Below are 14,515 nucleotides of genomic sequence, written 5' to 3' on the forward strand. Positions count from 1 at the left end.
AGAAATAACTATCCATTATTAATTCACCCACAACGATTAATCCGAAAACACGTCCTCGCATGTAGTTTCGACGTTTATTAAAATGAAAAAAGTTCGTTTCGACAATATATCCGTAATATATTATATTGAACGTGAAAATAGAATAAACTATTTCTTATACAATGTCATAAGATTTAAGCATCTTATTTCCGTCATGAATTCGAAATTGGGTCCGATTTTAAAAAAAAAAAAAAAAGTTTGAGAGTCTAGGAAATCGGAACTAAAATCACATAAGAGGAAAGGTTGAGGTTAGAAGCTTTCATTCTTCTTCAATTAGTCAACGCGTGAACAACGCTAAAAATGGCTCAAGAATCACTATTTTGGTAATTGGATGTTTTTCATTTTACCGAATATTCTGTTATATTTATATAGCTTTATATAGTGTTAATGATTTGCTTCCAATTACAGCCCGGATCTTATACAATGTTGTAAGATTTAAGCAGCTTATTTCCACCACGAATTCGAAGTTGGGTCCGATTTTTTTTTTAAAAAAAAAAAAAGGTTTGAGAGTCCAGTAAATCGAAACTAAAATCACATAAGAGGAAAGGTTGCAGTTGGAAGCTTTCAGTCTTCTACAATTATCCAACGCGCGAACAACGCTAAAAATGGCTCAAGACTCTCTAATTTGGTAATTGGATGTTTTTTCATTTTACCGAATAATCTGTTATATTTATATAGCTTTTTATAGTGTTAATGATTTGACGTCCAATTACAGCCCCGATTTTTACAACATGGACGTAGCCGATCCCGTGTTTCATGACAATAAAAGTGGCTTTGACATATTGTTTAAAGCGCCATTAGGATCAACATATAGAAAGAAAGATGGAACTTTGGTCAAATACGCTACTATTTCCAGACAAAACAACAATGGGAATATGTTCTTAAACATACGCTCTTTCCGTTATTCGTCTGAAATCGGAAGATGGTTACCAACACATGATGGCGTAGTTTTGACCGACACACACATCGTGAAACTTAATGAAGCGAAAGAAAATATCAGACTTTCTAAATCATTTAGAGGTCATAACAATTTACTTTTGACACCCGCTCAATTAATATACCCACTGTCGGACCATAATAACGATGGAGCGTGGTTAACTGTTTTAAACGCAGGTGTTGAACATAATGTCGCTATAACACGTCAGAAAAAAAAATCATGTAGTATAACCGGGATAATGATGACCCCTGACGAATGGAATTATTTAAAATATTTAATTCCAACTATACATTTCATATTTTTCCCACCTAAATTGACAGGGGACTTTGAAGCCCAACAAACGTTGGCGTATCTCCTCATAAGGGAAATAAATAATATAGCAGAGAATTCGTGTGTTGGTTGTCAAAACTCATACGAAAACCAACTGGGCCATCAGTGTGTGACCCTAGATTGGAGTGATAGGGTTTCTTCGTTCTATGATCAGGCCGTCCAAAATTTACAGATGAGCGAAGTATTAAATTATATTAACTTTTACCAAAGAGTTTTAAGACGTGCCCCCGGAAACGCTCAAGAAACTATCGACATTATTAATAGTTTGTTAAAGTTAGAAGACTTTAAAACCGACCTCATGAATCAAAAAAATAAACAAGTTAAAATTTCTTCTCGCTTCTTCACTAGTTATGAAACTGAAATTAAGTATTAATTACCATTTTAAATTTTTAATTGTGTTTTGTAAGTTTGTTGGTTTTATAACAACGTAATTATATTTTTGATATTGCATTTGCAATTCGGGAAAAATATCGGTTTTTATTCAGGTTTTTTAATCATGATTCCCCTTGTGGAAAAATTTTGGTGTGTCTGTTTTATATCAATAAACATATTGAAATCTATATATGACGACTCTTTTTATTTATCCTGATCATAAGATGATACGACTCACATCATAATGGACGCGTTTTATATTCATTGTATATCAACCGCGTCTTTGGATGTTTTCAATGACAATTCTAGTAGTAAGTTTAAGATTTTATTACCAAAAGAAATACATTTACACGGGAACTACGAGTGTGGGTTGAAAGAGTTGATAATGCCTTTGCAATATGAAAATGTCCCGGATGACTGTACCCATTTTCACTTAGTTTCATCTGAAAAAGTTATTGAAAATTCCTCAACACACGTCATGGACTGGGAAAAATTTGGGAAAGGTAAACGGTCCGCGGGGGGGTATGAATTATACAGACTTTTAGAGGAATGGCTTCACAATCTCGGCTACAGTAATTCCGACGGACGATTCAATTTTAGACTTTTTGAAAGTAAAAGATTTACTACAGATTCGAATTCTAAAGAGATTAAAACTATAATGAAAATGTACGCTGAAATTGAAGTTTCAAATGGGGTTTTGGTTAAATTTAGTCCTGAATTGGCTAAATTATTACGGTTTAAAAGTAAAGAGGATAATGAGGGTTGGGTCGTATTTCGGGGGATAGTTAGGTCTGATGAATTACCGCATGTTGAGGACATGGAACCGGGGGTAATTATAGACTCCGAAACGTCATTAATTTGCGAAACGCAGAAAATTTCCCACATAGACGAATCTCTCGAACTCAATATCACACCCGGCTACTATGTTAGTATAGAAGAGATTTATAACTCCATGATCCAGGTAATTCCCCGTGAATTTAGAAATAAAGTAACAATATCTAAATCGTATGATGGGAAAACACGGATAGCTACTAGCGAACCCGTCTCTATAAAATTCCCCGAATCACACCCTAATTTGGCGTACATTTTAGGTTTCAGTTCAGATCAGATTAACGTGAAACTCGAAGGTCTAATTCGATCAAACCGGGTACACGATGTACGATCCGGTATTCAAAATTTCCTAATTTACTCATCTCTAGTCGAAGAAAGCCTGTACGCTTCAACAATGGCTCCAATTTTACGGACCGTCCCCATCCCGCGAAATCTCGAAAGAGAGGAGGTTTTAGTGAAAAGTTATGATTTCCCCGATTATTATCCCTTAAAATGTAATTCTTTCGAAGCTATAGAAATCAATATTAGAACTAGTTACGGTGACTTTCTAAAATTCTTAAAGGGCAAAACCATTCTCAAACTCCACATAAGAAAAAAACCTTCCTCTTGAATATAAAAAGGCTTGTCTTCCCATAAACCTATTTAATTCATGAATGACTCATAGTGTGTTCGGTACATAAAAATCGTAATGGATTCTAGCGACAATCCTTATATAATATACTTTTCACGATACCATAATAGTAACAACCAGACTGGGGGAGATTTGCCATATTTTAGTTCCGTACCGTATTATCAACACGGTGGTTCGTTCGGTTCGGTTTTTCGATCACTATTTTCATTTTTAAAACCCATATACAAACCTATTGGTCGAGTTTTAAAAAATGAGGCGCTACGTGCTACTTCGAATGTGTTAGGGGATTTGGCTGAGGGCGCTAATTTCAAAGAAGCCGCTGTTAAACGATTGAAAGAATCAGGGATGAATGTTATAAATAATCTTCAATCCGGGAAGGGCGTATATAAAAGAAAAAAAAACGTCGTAGCACCACATCTAATCCTAAGAGAAAAAGAACCAGACGTCTTCCAGACTACTTGGATTAAAAAACAAAAATGGCCAATAATACCACGTTACTCATGAGCTCGCTCGATTTTTTTTCCGAACCGGCTACAAATAATTGTTTGGACGCGAGTGAATGCGTTTTAATAAAACCATTGAGTAATTCATTTACCGCCGGAGTTCCGTTAGAATTCTTCGTTCATGGTTCAGCCGATCATTATCTAAAATTAGATGATACTTTATTATCAGTAAGCTTTAAGGTAGTTAAAGCCGACGGTGATAACCTTCCTAACGATGCTAAAGTGGTTACTGTTAACAATTGTCTATCCGCTTTATTTTCTAATTTAGATGTAGCCTTGAATGAGGTCAGTTTGAGTAGTGGTCTACCGACGTATAGTTATAAAGGGTATATAACAGATCATCTCAATTTCAATAGAGAAACCAAACGAACTCAAATGTCGACTAGATTATATACACATGAAAATGAAGGTTTAGATATTGACAACCTTTTTAACTCTACCACCTCAAACGGTTTAAAAAGGAGAATGCAAACTATATCTCAGTCGAAAATTGTAACTGTCTTCGGTCCAATTTACCATGAACTGTTCAATATGAATAAAGCCCTATTAAATGGGGTTTCGCTTCGATTAAAATTTAATCGAAACCCCGATGAGTTTGTTTTAATGACACCCTCAACCAATAACGATCAATATAAAATCGAAATTGTAGATAGTAGTCTATATGTTAAAAAATGGAAATTAAACCCCGATTTGGTTCTCGGACACATGTTAACGTTAGAACATAGACCGGCTGTCTATAACATAAACCGCAGTGAGGTCAAATTTTTCACTCTACCTCAGGGGACTATCGAAACGTACAGAGACATGGTGTATAATGGTACCCTACCCAACAGATTAATTGTCGCAATGTGTAAGTCCACTAATTTTTATGGTAATATATACACATCGCCTTACACATTCGAATATTTCGGTCTCACTCACTTAGAGTGTATAAAAAATACATCATCTAGAGCGTCAGTTTCAAATACAAAATAAACAAATTCAAGACTTTAGATCTTCAACATGTGGACTATACTCAATTGATTTCAATCATAAAATGCACAAAGGGTGGAGTCTGAAACGGATTATTAAATCCTATACAACATATCCTGTTTTAAACGATATTCTAGTTTGTTATTACGTTTATAAAATACTAAAAAGTTTTAAATGTTTTAAAAAAAATACTGTAAAGCGTCGTTGATTACTGGATTTTGTTATAAGAACCATCTACTCTATGGCTTCGAATTCATTCGAGAAAAATGCATTACATCGTTACATATGCACGTTTTGAGGGAAGAAATGAATTCTAGTTCATGGTAATCTATTGTCTTCAAATACCATGCATGTTTACCATATACCTTGAACATGGAATGGGTGAGAAAGGAAAAATTGTCCGAATAACGAAACAAAGATTTCCATTTGATGAGAAGATGATTCGGACGAGGCATTTTGAGTACGGAAGAAATAATTGGAAAAATTATTTACCCCGCAAGTACCATCATTCTCGAAAATATCGGAGATGGAGAAATTTCCAGTCGTTTGGGTCATGGACTTAATGCAACCGTAGTTGAAGCCCTCAAAATGCCCAGCCCGCCACAACTACTGGAGGAAAAGGCGTAATTGCACGCGGATAATTTCTTACTTTGGGTGATGCGACAAATGAATGATATTAAAACCCCGGACAGCTTTTACCACGAACATTTATCTTTAGTTTTAAAGTAAAAACAAATTTGTAATTCATATTCCAAAATAAACAAATTTGATGAAAATATTTTTGTCTTGATTAATTTAACACACTACAAGTTTTGCGGATAATTAATATTAAGTGGTTCAGAAAGATGTTTTACGATTTGAAGTTATATTTACTCCTATAAAAACAAATTAGGTCTCCTCCTCCTCTAATACTTTAAAAAATAATCCACATTTTAGTTTTTATAGATCGGAAAATAGAACGTGTCCAGATTTTTTTCCACTAACACCCCGATCTTTACGTCATAAAAAACGGGGGGGGGACGCTTTTTATTAGATTCTCGTATGAATTTAAATTCGTTATTTTCCAGTTGAGCCGAAACCGTCCATCCCTCTGGCAGTCATTTCAAGAGACTTGAGGGGAGAAAATAAGGTTATACTCCAATATAAAGCTGTTTTCAAAACGCGTAGTTTCACCTCACATACTAACAAAACAGGAGACACAATAACTTCACAAATGAGTTGAGCTATACGATCTCCCATCTCGACGATAAACATCTCGTTTGAATGATTAAATAAGATAACCCCAACGTTACCAGTATTATCTCGATCTATAACTCCACCTCCAATGGAAATTGAGTTTTTCAACGCTAAACCCGAGCGTTCGGCTGAAAAATTTAATTAACTTTAAAAATACACACCTTTTTAGGACAATGGTTCGGGAATTAAAACATACCAATGTGGGCGTAGCAATTTGAAGGAGCACGTATTTGAAGATCTGTTTCTATCAACATAGTTGATTGAGCAGGAATTTCATGATTTCGAGGAGAATACAAATCGAGTCCGGCTGAATTTTCAGCCCCTCTAGATGGAATAATCGCTTCTTGAGAGAGCTTAACAACTTCCAACGTATTCATTTCAACGTTTGTAGCGTAAATACAAATTTTCCAACCATAGCTATGTTTTGTATTCCCAGAGGGGTTTTTTTCTTTTTAAATCACATCCCCTCCTCCTCTAATACTTTATAAAATAATCCACATTCTAGTTTTTATAGATCGGGAAATAGAACGTGTCCAGATTTTTTTTACCACTAACACGCCCCCCCCCCCCGATCTTTACGTCATAAAAAAACGGGGGACGCTTTTTATTAGCCATAGAAAATACATAGTACGGGTTCTATTGGGTTCCCTATGGGAAATAACATGGAAGTTCCCAAGGTTCCTAGAGGTTCCCTATGGGAAATAACATGGAGGTACCGTGGAAAACTCCATAAATTTAACATGGTGGTTCTGGATTTAGGACCCCCTTATTCTCACTACTAACCTTAACCATAACTAATCTTTACTTAGAACTAGGGATACAACCCAGAGTTAGGCTAACAATTTAAATACAGCTTAGAGCTAGTCTTATAACTTGCAATTTAACTTACAGCTAGGCTTACTGCATATTGAACTTACGACTGAACTAAATTAACTTTACTTTTACTTTACAGCTAAACTTACGTAATGGGAGCGAACGACTCAACGCAACAAGGCGGAGTAACTTAACTAGGGTAAGACTTGGAGTAGTCGCGGGTTTAACTTAACATTACTATACTTTATATCTAAACTAGTTCCACGGAGCTAGGAAGACTCAACGTAAAAGGCGGAGTAAGTCTAATAAAATACTAATAAAACTCTGAGCGAAGGGCGGAGTAAGGGTACTATCATACTGATTACGACTTCTAATTTCTTACAGGGTAGTGAAACTAAGCATTCACTCCCTAGGAGATGGAATCGACCAGGCCTGTTTCCCCACGCCCGTTCCGTAGGGACAAACCACACTGCCTCCGAACGTGGGACAGCACCTGGATCGAAACCAAGGGAAGAGGAGCGCAAGTGGGTGTGGACCCAAAGGCGCCACACACCATCTCGACCAAGGTCCATATACTTTTTTTCTCCGTGGCCCGGATTTTGTCGTAAAACGACCGGAGACAATGCCAAGCCTAATTTAATAAACCCAAAGGCTTTGGGCTTTCTAGGTTGCCTGACACTATATATTTTACTTCCCAGGCTCGGACTTTAATGGGATTTTTAGTTCATATTAAACAAGTCGACTCATCCCCGCATCACCGCCCCCAGAAAGCTGGTTTTGGTGACACGTGCGATGGAGCCGACGAGAGCCCTACCACCACGACAAGGTTATGAACTTTGGAAGGGGGAATGGGAATGAGACAGTGGGAATCTCGTTAATGCGCGTCACTAATTAGATGACGAGGCATTTGGCTATCTTACGAGAGTCAATAGTTACGAGCGCCTGCGGCCAAAGGCGGTCTCGTGCTTCAATGGAAGTTTACGGGAACCCCCCCCCCTACGACAGAGGGGTCAGACGTCGCCCTACAAGGATGTGTACTTGGTAGGTGTCACCACGGGCTTAGCCTGGCCACACCCGTTCGTCTAAACTATTGACTGGTTTTGCCGTTGAGATGGCAGGGCTCACGAATGCCGGGGAAGAGAACCCCGGGGACAGGTTTTGCCTTACCTGCCCCAAATGCCATAAATACGCTTGCGTGACACTACCCGCGCTTGGTTGAATTTCTTCATTTTGACATTCAGAGCACTGGGCAGAAATCACATTGCGTCAACACCGATCAACGGAGTCTTTAGTGACGAGCGCCTGCCGCCGCCATGCGGGCCTGCGCTTCAAAGTGAAGGAAGTGCACAGGCGGTTCGTCTACTACGGTATGTACACGGTAGTTAACACCGTGGGCCTAGCCAAGGCCACACCGTTTCGATACTGGAGTAAACTAAAGACCCGGATTTACCCTGAGAAGGTAGGGCGCACCTTTCTGGGGCCACTCCACACCCCAGAGAGCAGGCTTGGCCTTCACCTGCCCAGTATGCCAAAACACACGCTTGCGTGGTCTGCCCTAGTAGAAAACTGGGGACTTGATTGACCACTTTGGACGTGCCGTGGACAATTCTTGAGCGCGACGTGCAATATATGTATCTGTAACTGTATACCCTCTTAATTTTATGTAACATTTAAATATTTTGCAAAAGTTCAATGTACATTGAAAACTGAAAAAGTTGAGAATGTGTCCGAGTCGGGACCACCTCTGGTAGAACAAAACCAAAGTTGCATGGATTTTCGAAGTCTTCTTAGACCATTCTTGAGTACGACGTGCAATATTGCCTACTTACTTAATTTTATATAACATTCAAATATTTTCCAAAAGTTCAATGTTTATTGAAAACTGAAATAGTTGACAATGAGTCCGAGTCGGGACCACCTCTGATGGAACAAAACTAGTTTCCAATAAACCCACTTACGATCTTTCAAAGTACGTTTCGTGGCAAGTTACAAAACAAGCCTCATTCGAATCTGGTCATTATAAAAAAACGGAAGTTCTTGATCATATTTTAAATTTCATTGAAAATTCAATTGCATTTCCCGATGAGGACCCTTACAAAAATGATTACGATAAATACCTTGATATGAAAGACGTTTATAACTTCGATGAATCAACCAGTGCTGAAAAACAGACTGAAATGTCATTACTAAGTGACAACAGCTCGGACGAGGACACGCCCTTAAACGATAATGAAAAACGACTTCCTCGACCAATCAGCAATTACTTTACGAATAATGATATTAACAATCAGGTTACATTTATGGACGATGAAGAAATTGCAATTGTCAACGTCATTCGTGACAGTAAACATAATGATAAAACTTGTCAACAAACAAATAGTAAACTAAAATCACCACCGCCTATTTTGGATTTCGATTTGATCGACCTCTTTCACCAATTGAGCTTGACGAATTTAAGTCTATTTTTGGTGAAAAAATAGACAAAAGCATACAAGGGCTAGAAAGTGAGGCCTCAGATGATGGTTATAAGAGTAATGACGAGAGATTTTCATTTCACCACGAAGGAATTAACGTGTTGGAATGGCCATCGCACTCGCCGGACTTAAATCCCATTGAAACCATGTGGGCACATATGGCAAACAACATGGAAAAGAGAATTCCGGACACTCGAGAAGATCTTCTCAACATGGTTCTTGCGGCTTACAGCGCTTTGCCACCTGATTTCATCCGGAAATTATGTGTGTCCTTTAGGAAAAGGCTACGAATGTGTTTGCGCGTGAGGGGCCCATACGCTGCCGTATTAATTAAATATTGATCAGCTTTTTTTTTTGATTTACAAATTGATTTTTGCTAAGCGGTTTATTTTTGTTTGCCAAATTGATGCAAAACGGTGTAACCCTCGATAGCACTTAACTAAATAGGGAGATTCTCCCGAGGGCCAAACAAAGTATTTAAGCCAACTTACAGTTTAATCCAAAAATAGAAGAAAACTTCTATTATTTTATTAATCGACAAGTTGGGAAAACCAAAATATTACCTCTCCGTGTCAAGAGGTCTACTACTAGAAACTTATTTACCTAGATATGGAATTATTTCACTTTTTTGAAGTAAAAATTTACGAAATATTGAAGCAGTATTCCAAACATAGCGAATGTACAGTAAAGCAGACGAAATTTTACATCCAATAAGGATAAATCTTGGACACATGGAAATCAGTCAATGGGGAAAAGAACAGGAAATGAAGTCTACGCTTCAGCTGTTTAGCCTTTATTCTGATAGCTACATTCACAACTGGTTTGCAGTGTAAACACTATCGTCTCGTCTCACCTCAACAATATTCTTAGTTTGCCAACATGAATGTTAACGTTAAATAACACCAAAGCTAAATTGTAGCTAGACGCACTAATAGTCAATGCGCACCATAAAGAGAATAATAAGTCTGTAGCTACTACCCGTTCACCATTAGCCCTTTTACTAATTAAATTGCCACCATAATCTTTTCTTCCATTATAAAATCTTTACCTGATTATTTAAGAGTGTATTTAACTTTCGGCTCACTCTGAACCGTTTATGTCTCTTCATTTCAGACACGAAAATCAAAGCCACAAGTTTACTTCACCTCAGGCCTCAATTATTCACTCTTTATTTCACTAAGCCTATTGCGGATAATACTTGTTATACCCGCCGGAGTCTAGGTCTTATTAATTTTCTTCATGAAATCACTAAACCAAGGATTATTCTATATACAGATATAGTATAGCTTAAGCAATATGTAAACAGCCATTTCAAATAACAATATTAAAAAAAATCTTTAGAATATCAAAATGAAACTGAGCTTTAAAGCTACAAAAGTACTTAATGCATCATAATTACGAAAAATACTTCCACATATTCACTTTATATTATGGAAAAAGGGAATATTAAGGTTCTGTATGATTTCTTAACACATCAACACAAGGCTAACTGCTAACGCGACGCACTAGTGTAACAATGGACGGACACACACAGACACAAGGAGTATAAACCCATTAGTGGAAGCAGTATTTTTTTCCGAAACAATCTCGCTTATGTTTATCCTCTCTAAACTTCGCTAAAAACGTATTACTACTACGTAAAATATTAATAGACAGGCAAGGATTGATACCATTAAAGAAGGAGCGCAATATTATCCATATTTTCATTTCATATACAGAGAAAAGAAATTATTATGTTTCTGAGAGGAGCTTCCCATTTTGGTGGTTGTTTTGAAAAATATATCGCAATGCACGGGCCTTGATAGATATAGGAGGCAATGAATGAAATATATCGCATGCACGGGCCTTGGCAGATATAGGAGGCGATGATAATCTCTCTCTTTGCACGAGAGGTTTATCTTTAATATTTAAATAAATATAATTATTTTTAATTATTTTAATCTTCAATAATTAACATTAATAATAGTTAAATCGTTTAAAATAAAGTTATACCTATTATCATCTCAAACTTTGCTAATATTGACGTTTAAAGTGAAGGGTACCCCTCGTGCCCACTTTCTTCAAATTTTGGGGTATATATACGATTCGTTTCCATTATAATAGTAAGGAAAAAGCGCAATTGCGAAAACCTTTGGTGGCGATCCCACCTTAGGGAGGCTAGACGTTTCTCGTAACCCTTGCTGATCGCCGCGTATATCCTAAAACCAAACGATGATAATGGAGTGGAAGCCAATGATTCAGATTGGTGTCTATGTGGAATAGACGGAAGACCAGTGGATGGTGGTGTTAGAAGCCAGTGTAAGTGCAGACTGGTGTCAATGTGGGATTGACAAAAAACAGAAGATGGTGGTGATTAGAAGCCAGTATGTACAGACTGGTGTCCAAGTGGAATGGACGAAGACCAGAAGATGGTGGTGATTAGAAGCCATTATGTACAGACTGGTGTCCATGGGGATGGACGAAGACCAAAAGATGGTGGTGATTAGAAGCTAGTAAGAACAGACTGGTGTCTGTGTGGGATGGACAAAGACCAGAAGATGGTGGTGTGAGAACTCAAGTAGAGGAGGCATTTCCGTGACTGTGAAAGCAGTTCGGAAATGGCGAACACGTTTGCTCCGTTACGCAAACTGCGAACGCGGTCACTTGGGTGTAACAACGGACAGACAGACAGACACACAGACAGACAGACACACACACACACACACAGACACGGCCGTTACAGAACCTCTCCTGGACTACGTCACACGGAGAGGTAAAAAGAAAGGGATAAACCCGACTAAACCGTGCACTTGACAGTTAATGTAACAAAAACTACCGCTCTCTCTGAAAGCTGACTAGTGACTGAATAACAATTATATCAAAATCATAGACGATTTGACAAGGAGGAGGAGCATGTAACATGGAGGCATATATACCCTGCCAGGAATCTGGCAGCCATGCTACACCCCCCTCTTTAGGAACTGTCTTATAATAACAGGAAAAATAAAAAATGGAAAGGTTACCCCGAGGAACCTTGAAAGTTTTTGCAGGGGTGGAGAATATGTTCATTATCACAAAAGTTTTTTTTGGGTTTTTTTTTGGTTTTACCAAGCGAATGTTTTTTCGCCAAACGAGCAGTCCTTAGGGCCTCTCGTCGTGCAATCGATTCCTTGCTGCGCCCTCCTGGGCAGTCTGAAACGACATGGTGTTCCGTCTTTCTGCATCGCCAGCAGACTACAGTGTTCCAGATGAGAGAGTGTTTCGCCCCCTCAACTTTCGCCGGAATAAGAATTTTTGGAATTAACTTCGGGGTCCAACCCATACGTCCAAAACTCTCCCAATGGAGCTTATCCTCCTCATCCCTCTCCATCAATGGGCACCATTGACGGGGAGAAACACAGGGTGGAGGCAGGTTTCGGCGGGGAGCAGGAGGGACTGGGAACCGAGCAGGAGGTTGAGGCCAAGGAACTAGGGATCTTTGGACGTATTCCTTTAGGCGCCGGAAGGCAGTAACAGGGCCTTGTTAGGGTTCTTCTTCTTTGATAGGGAATTCCTTTCGTCTTGGGCGACAGTTAATACTAAAAGTATCTCATCTGAAGGGGTCTTGCAATTTTTGGATAGATGATCACTTTTTCTACATTCAACACAACGGAGAGGTTCCCCTTTCTCCCTCTTAGGGAAATAACAGTCTTGTTGTTTATGTGAGGCTTGGCCGCAGTTAGTACAATAGTCTGAATATTTGATACAGATGTCCTGGGATGAATCCAATTTGGACGGAATTTAGTTTCTTTTCCCAACAGTGAGCTTAGTGGTTCCTTCGGGAGGGTCAAAATAAATAGGTCTTGTAAATTCTCGTCCTCCTTCGGCCATCTAAAAATAAAAGTTTTTTAGTAGTTTCTCTTAGTTGCTTGGGAGATAAATTCCCAAGGGAAAACAGAGATTGGCTCTCGGGAAAAACAGAAATGTTCACTTGTTAGGTTCGGGACGTTATTAGTTTGGAGGTAAACCTGGACCTCATACGGTGACCTTAATCTTTTATTGTCGGGAGGTCGGTAATAGATATCGACTTCGTTACCTCCTGGCCAAACCGTTGCCCTCTTACACACTTCTCTTCGCCATCCCAATCGAAAAGGTTCTAAATAAATATCGGGTAAGGTAGCCCTGTTTAATCTAGGAGTTCTCATAGACTGATAACGTGGTCGATGAACTATCAGACGCACGCAGCGATTGGGATTGCGGTTTAGGAACCTGTTCAGGGGCCAAAAGCTCCTCCGAAAAGCCAGAAGAAGGTGAATGATGTAACGCCGGTTCCGATATTGATTGTTCAGAAGACGTTGATTTGTGTTCCGGCGTTAGAATTTCTTCTGTAAAACTAGAAGTTGGTGTATGTAGCTTAGTTCCCGCGACTGATTCATGATCAGACGGGGAAGCCTCCCCTGCCGCAGAAGGCGGACTATCGTTAGTGGGATGATTGAGCTGACAAGCCCTCATATCGTGGTTTGTACGGAGTAGGAGAGGAGGGTCTTCAAAAAGTGCCATGCCCGGTTCACTATCAGAGTCCGTTGGTTGATGTGAATCATCTGGAATTGCAGGAGGGATCTGTTGATTCGCTGCGTGATCTTCTAGAGTACTTGATGTCGACTTATGAGGGATGTCTGGAATAGCAGGAATGATCTGTTGATCGACTTCCTGACCGTCCTGAGGTGGTGACGGTGAAGTAGAAGATGATGATGATTCAGATGAAGTAGTTGAGGAAGTCGCCGTAGGAGGGTTGTCCATGGTACCACCGTTCGTTGCGGGACTAGACTCAGGATCATCTGTAACGTTCGATTGTGGAGTGGGGGCTTTTTCGGCATTGTCGAAGACAGCTACATTAGTCCAGTAGAGTTTCAGATGCTCTAGGTTGACTTTTCCTACATTCTGCCCTGAGTTAGCTTCCTCTAACTCATAGACAACGGGAGAATGTTTAGCTACTATTTTAAAGGGACCTGCCCATTTGGGACAGCTTTTTCATAAGCTGACCTGTCGTAGTTGACAAAGGATGCGTTTCCATCCATACTAATGTTCCTACCTCATACTCAAGAGGGTCATGACGGAGGTCATAGTATTTCTTCTGGTGAGCTTTGGCTAACTTAGATAATTCATTACTGAATTCTAATTGTTCTTTAAGAACTTTTAAAGCTTTTGTACGACTGGGGTCATCAGGGTCCTGAAGGGGTTCTTCAATTTCTAAATCCCAACGGAGACGTGACTCCCGCCCTAAATTTCATGGGGTGCAGAATTGATAGCAAATTGAAGAAGGTCAAGGGATTCATCCCATCTATCATGATGATTCCCTACATAAAATGATATATGCTCGCCTATTACTCTATTTACTCTTTCAGTAGGATTTCCTTTA

The 14,515-nt window shown here is 39.0% G+C and overlaps 4 protein-coding genes across 4 annotated transcripts; 2 read left to right on the plus strand and 2 right to left on the minus strand.

Annotated features, from left to right (window-relative positions):
- Window positions 1–256: 256 nt before the first annotated feature.
- On the plus strand, window positions 257–1,679 carry LOC149666586 (uncharacterized). Its single transcript, XM_089841605.1, has 2 exons — window positions 257–667; window positions 755–1,679. The coding sequence occupies exons 1-2, from the start codon at window positions 645–647 to the stop codon at window positions 1,677–1,679; spliced, it is 948 nt and encodes a 315-aa protein (XP_089697731.1). The 5' UTR covers window positions 257–644.
- Window positions 1,680–3,616: 1,937 nt separating this feature from the next.
- On the plus strand, window positions 3,617–5,242 carry LOC149666587 (uncharacterized). Its single transcript, XM_089841606.1, has 2 exons — window positions 3,617–4,493; window positions 5,190–5,242. Exons 1-2 carry the CDS (start codon window positions 3,617–3,619, stop codon window positions 5,240–5,242), a joined length of 930 nt encoding a protein of 309 aa, XP_089697732.1.
- Window positions 5,243–5,651: 409 nt separating this feature from the next.
- Window positions 5,652–6,362, minus strand: LOC149666588 (deoxyuridine 5'-triphosphate nucleotidohydrolase-like). Its single transcript, XM_089841716.1, has 3 exons — window positions 6,048–6,362; window positions 5,798–5,979; window positions 5,652–5,725 (listed from the first exon to the last, which is right to left on the minus strand). Exons 1-3 carry the CDS (start codon window positions 6,226–6,228, stop codon window positions 5,672–5,674), a joined length of 417 nt encoding a protein of 138 aa, XP_089697842.1. The 5' UTR covers window positions 6,229–6,362; the 3' UTR covers window positions 5,652–5,671.
- Window positions 6,363–12,545: 6,183 nt separating this feature from the next.
- LOC149666589 (uncharacterized) lies at window positions 12,546–14,329 on the minus strand. Its single transcript, XM_089841717.1, has 2 exons — window positions 13,088–14,329; window positions 12,546–12,987 (listed from the first exon to the last, which is right to left on the minus strand). Exon 1 carries the CDS (start codon window positions 13,894–13,896, stop codon window positions 13,288–13,290), a length of 609 nt encoding a protein of 202 aa, XP_089697843.1. The 5' UTR covers window positions 13,897–14,329; the 3' UTR covers window positions 12,546–12,987; window positions 13,088–13,287.
- Between the last annotated feature and the right edge of the window lie 186 nt (window positions 14,330–14,515).

This window comes from Phalangium opilio, unplaced genomic scaffold (assembly GCF_054372755.1).
Source record: "Phalangium opilio isolate 3A_F unplaced genomic scaffold, DU_Popi_V2 ptg000060l_1, whole genome shotgun sequence".
NCBI classification, from domain to species: Eukaryota; Metazoa; Arthropoda; class Arachnida; order Opiliones; family Phalangiidae; genus Phalangium; species Phalangium opilio.

Bases quoted from the DNA above. Each gene is read 5' to 3' on its own strand.
- LOC149666586 (XM_089841605.1), top strand. From the start codon at position 645: ATGGCTCAAGACTCTCTAATTTG. The intron at 668-754 runs GTAATTGGATGT...GTCCAATTACAG, and splicing joins GCTCAAGACTCTCTAATTTG to CCCCGATTTTTACAACATGG.
- LOC149666587 (XM_089841606.1), top strand. From the start codon at position 3,617: ATGGCCAATAATACCACGTTACTCATGAGCTCGCTCGATTTTTTTTCC. The intron at 4,494-5,189 runs GTAAGTCCACTA...ATGCAACCGTAG, and splicing joins CAGATTAATTGTCGCAATGT to TTGAAGCCCTCAAAATGCCC.
- LOC149666588 (XM_089841716.1), bottom strand. From the start codon at position 6,228: ATGAATACGTTGGAAGTTGTTAAGCTCTCTCAAGAAGCGATTATTCCA. The intron at 5,980-6,047 runs GTATGTTTTAAT...TAAATTTTTCAG, and splicing joins AAATTGCTACGCCCACATTG to CCGAACGCTCGGGTTTAGCG. The intron at 5,726-5,797 runs GTATGTGAGGTG...TCTCCCCTCAAG, and splicing joins TTGTGTCTCCTGTTTTGTTA to TCTCTTGAAATGACTGCCAG.
- LOC149666589 (XM_089841717.1), bottom strand. From the start codon at position 13,896: ATGGACAACCCTCCTACGGCGACTTCCTCAACTACTTCATCTGAATCA.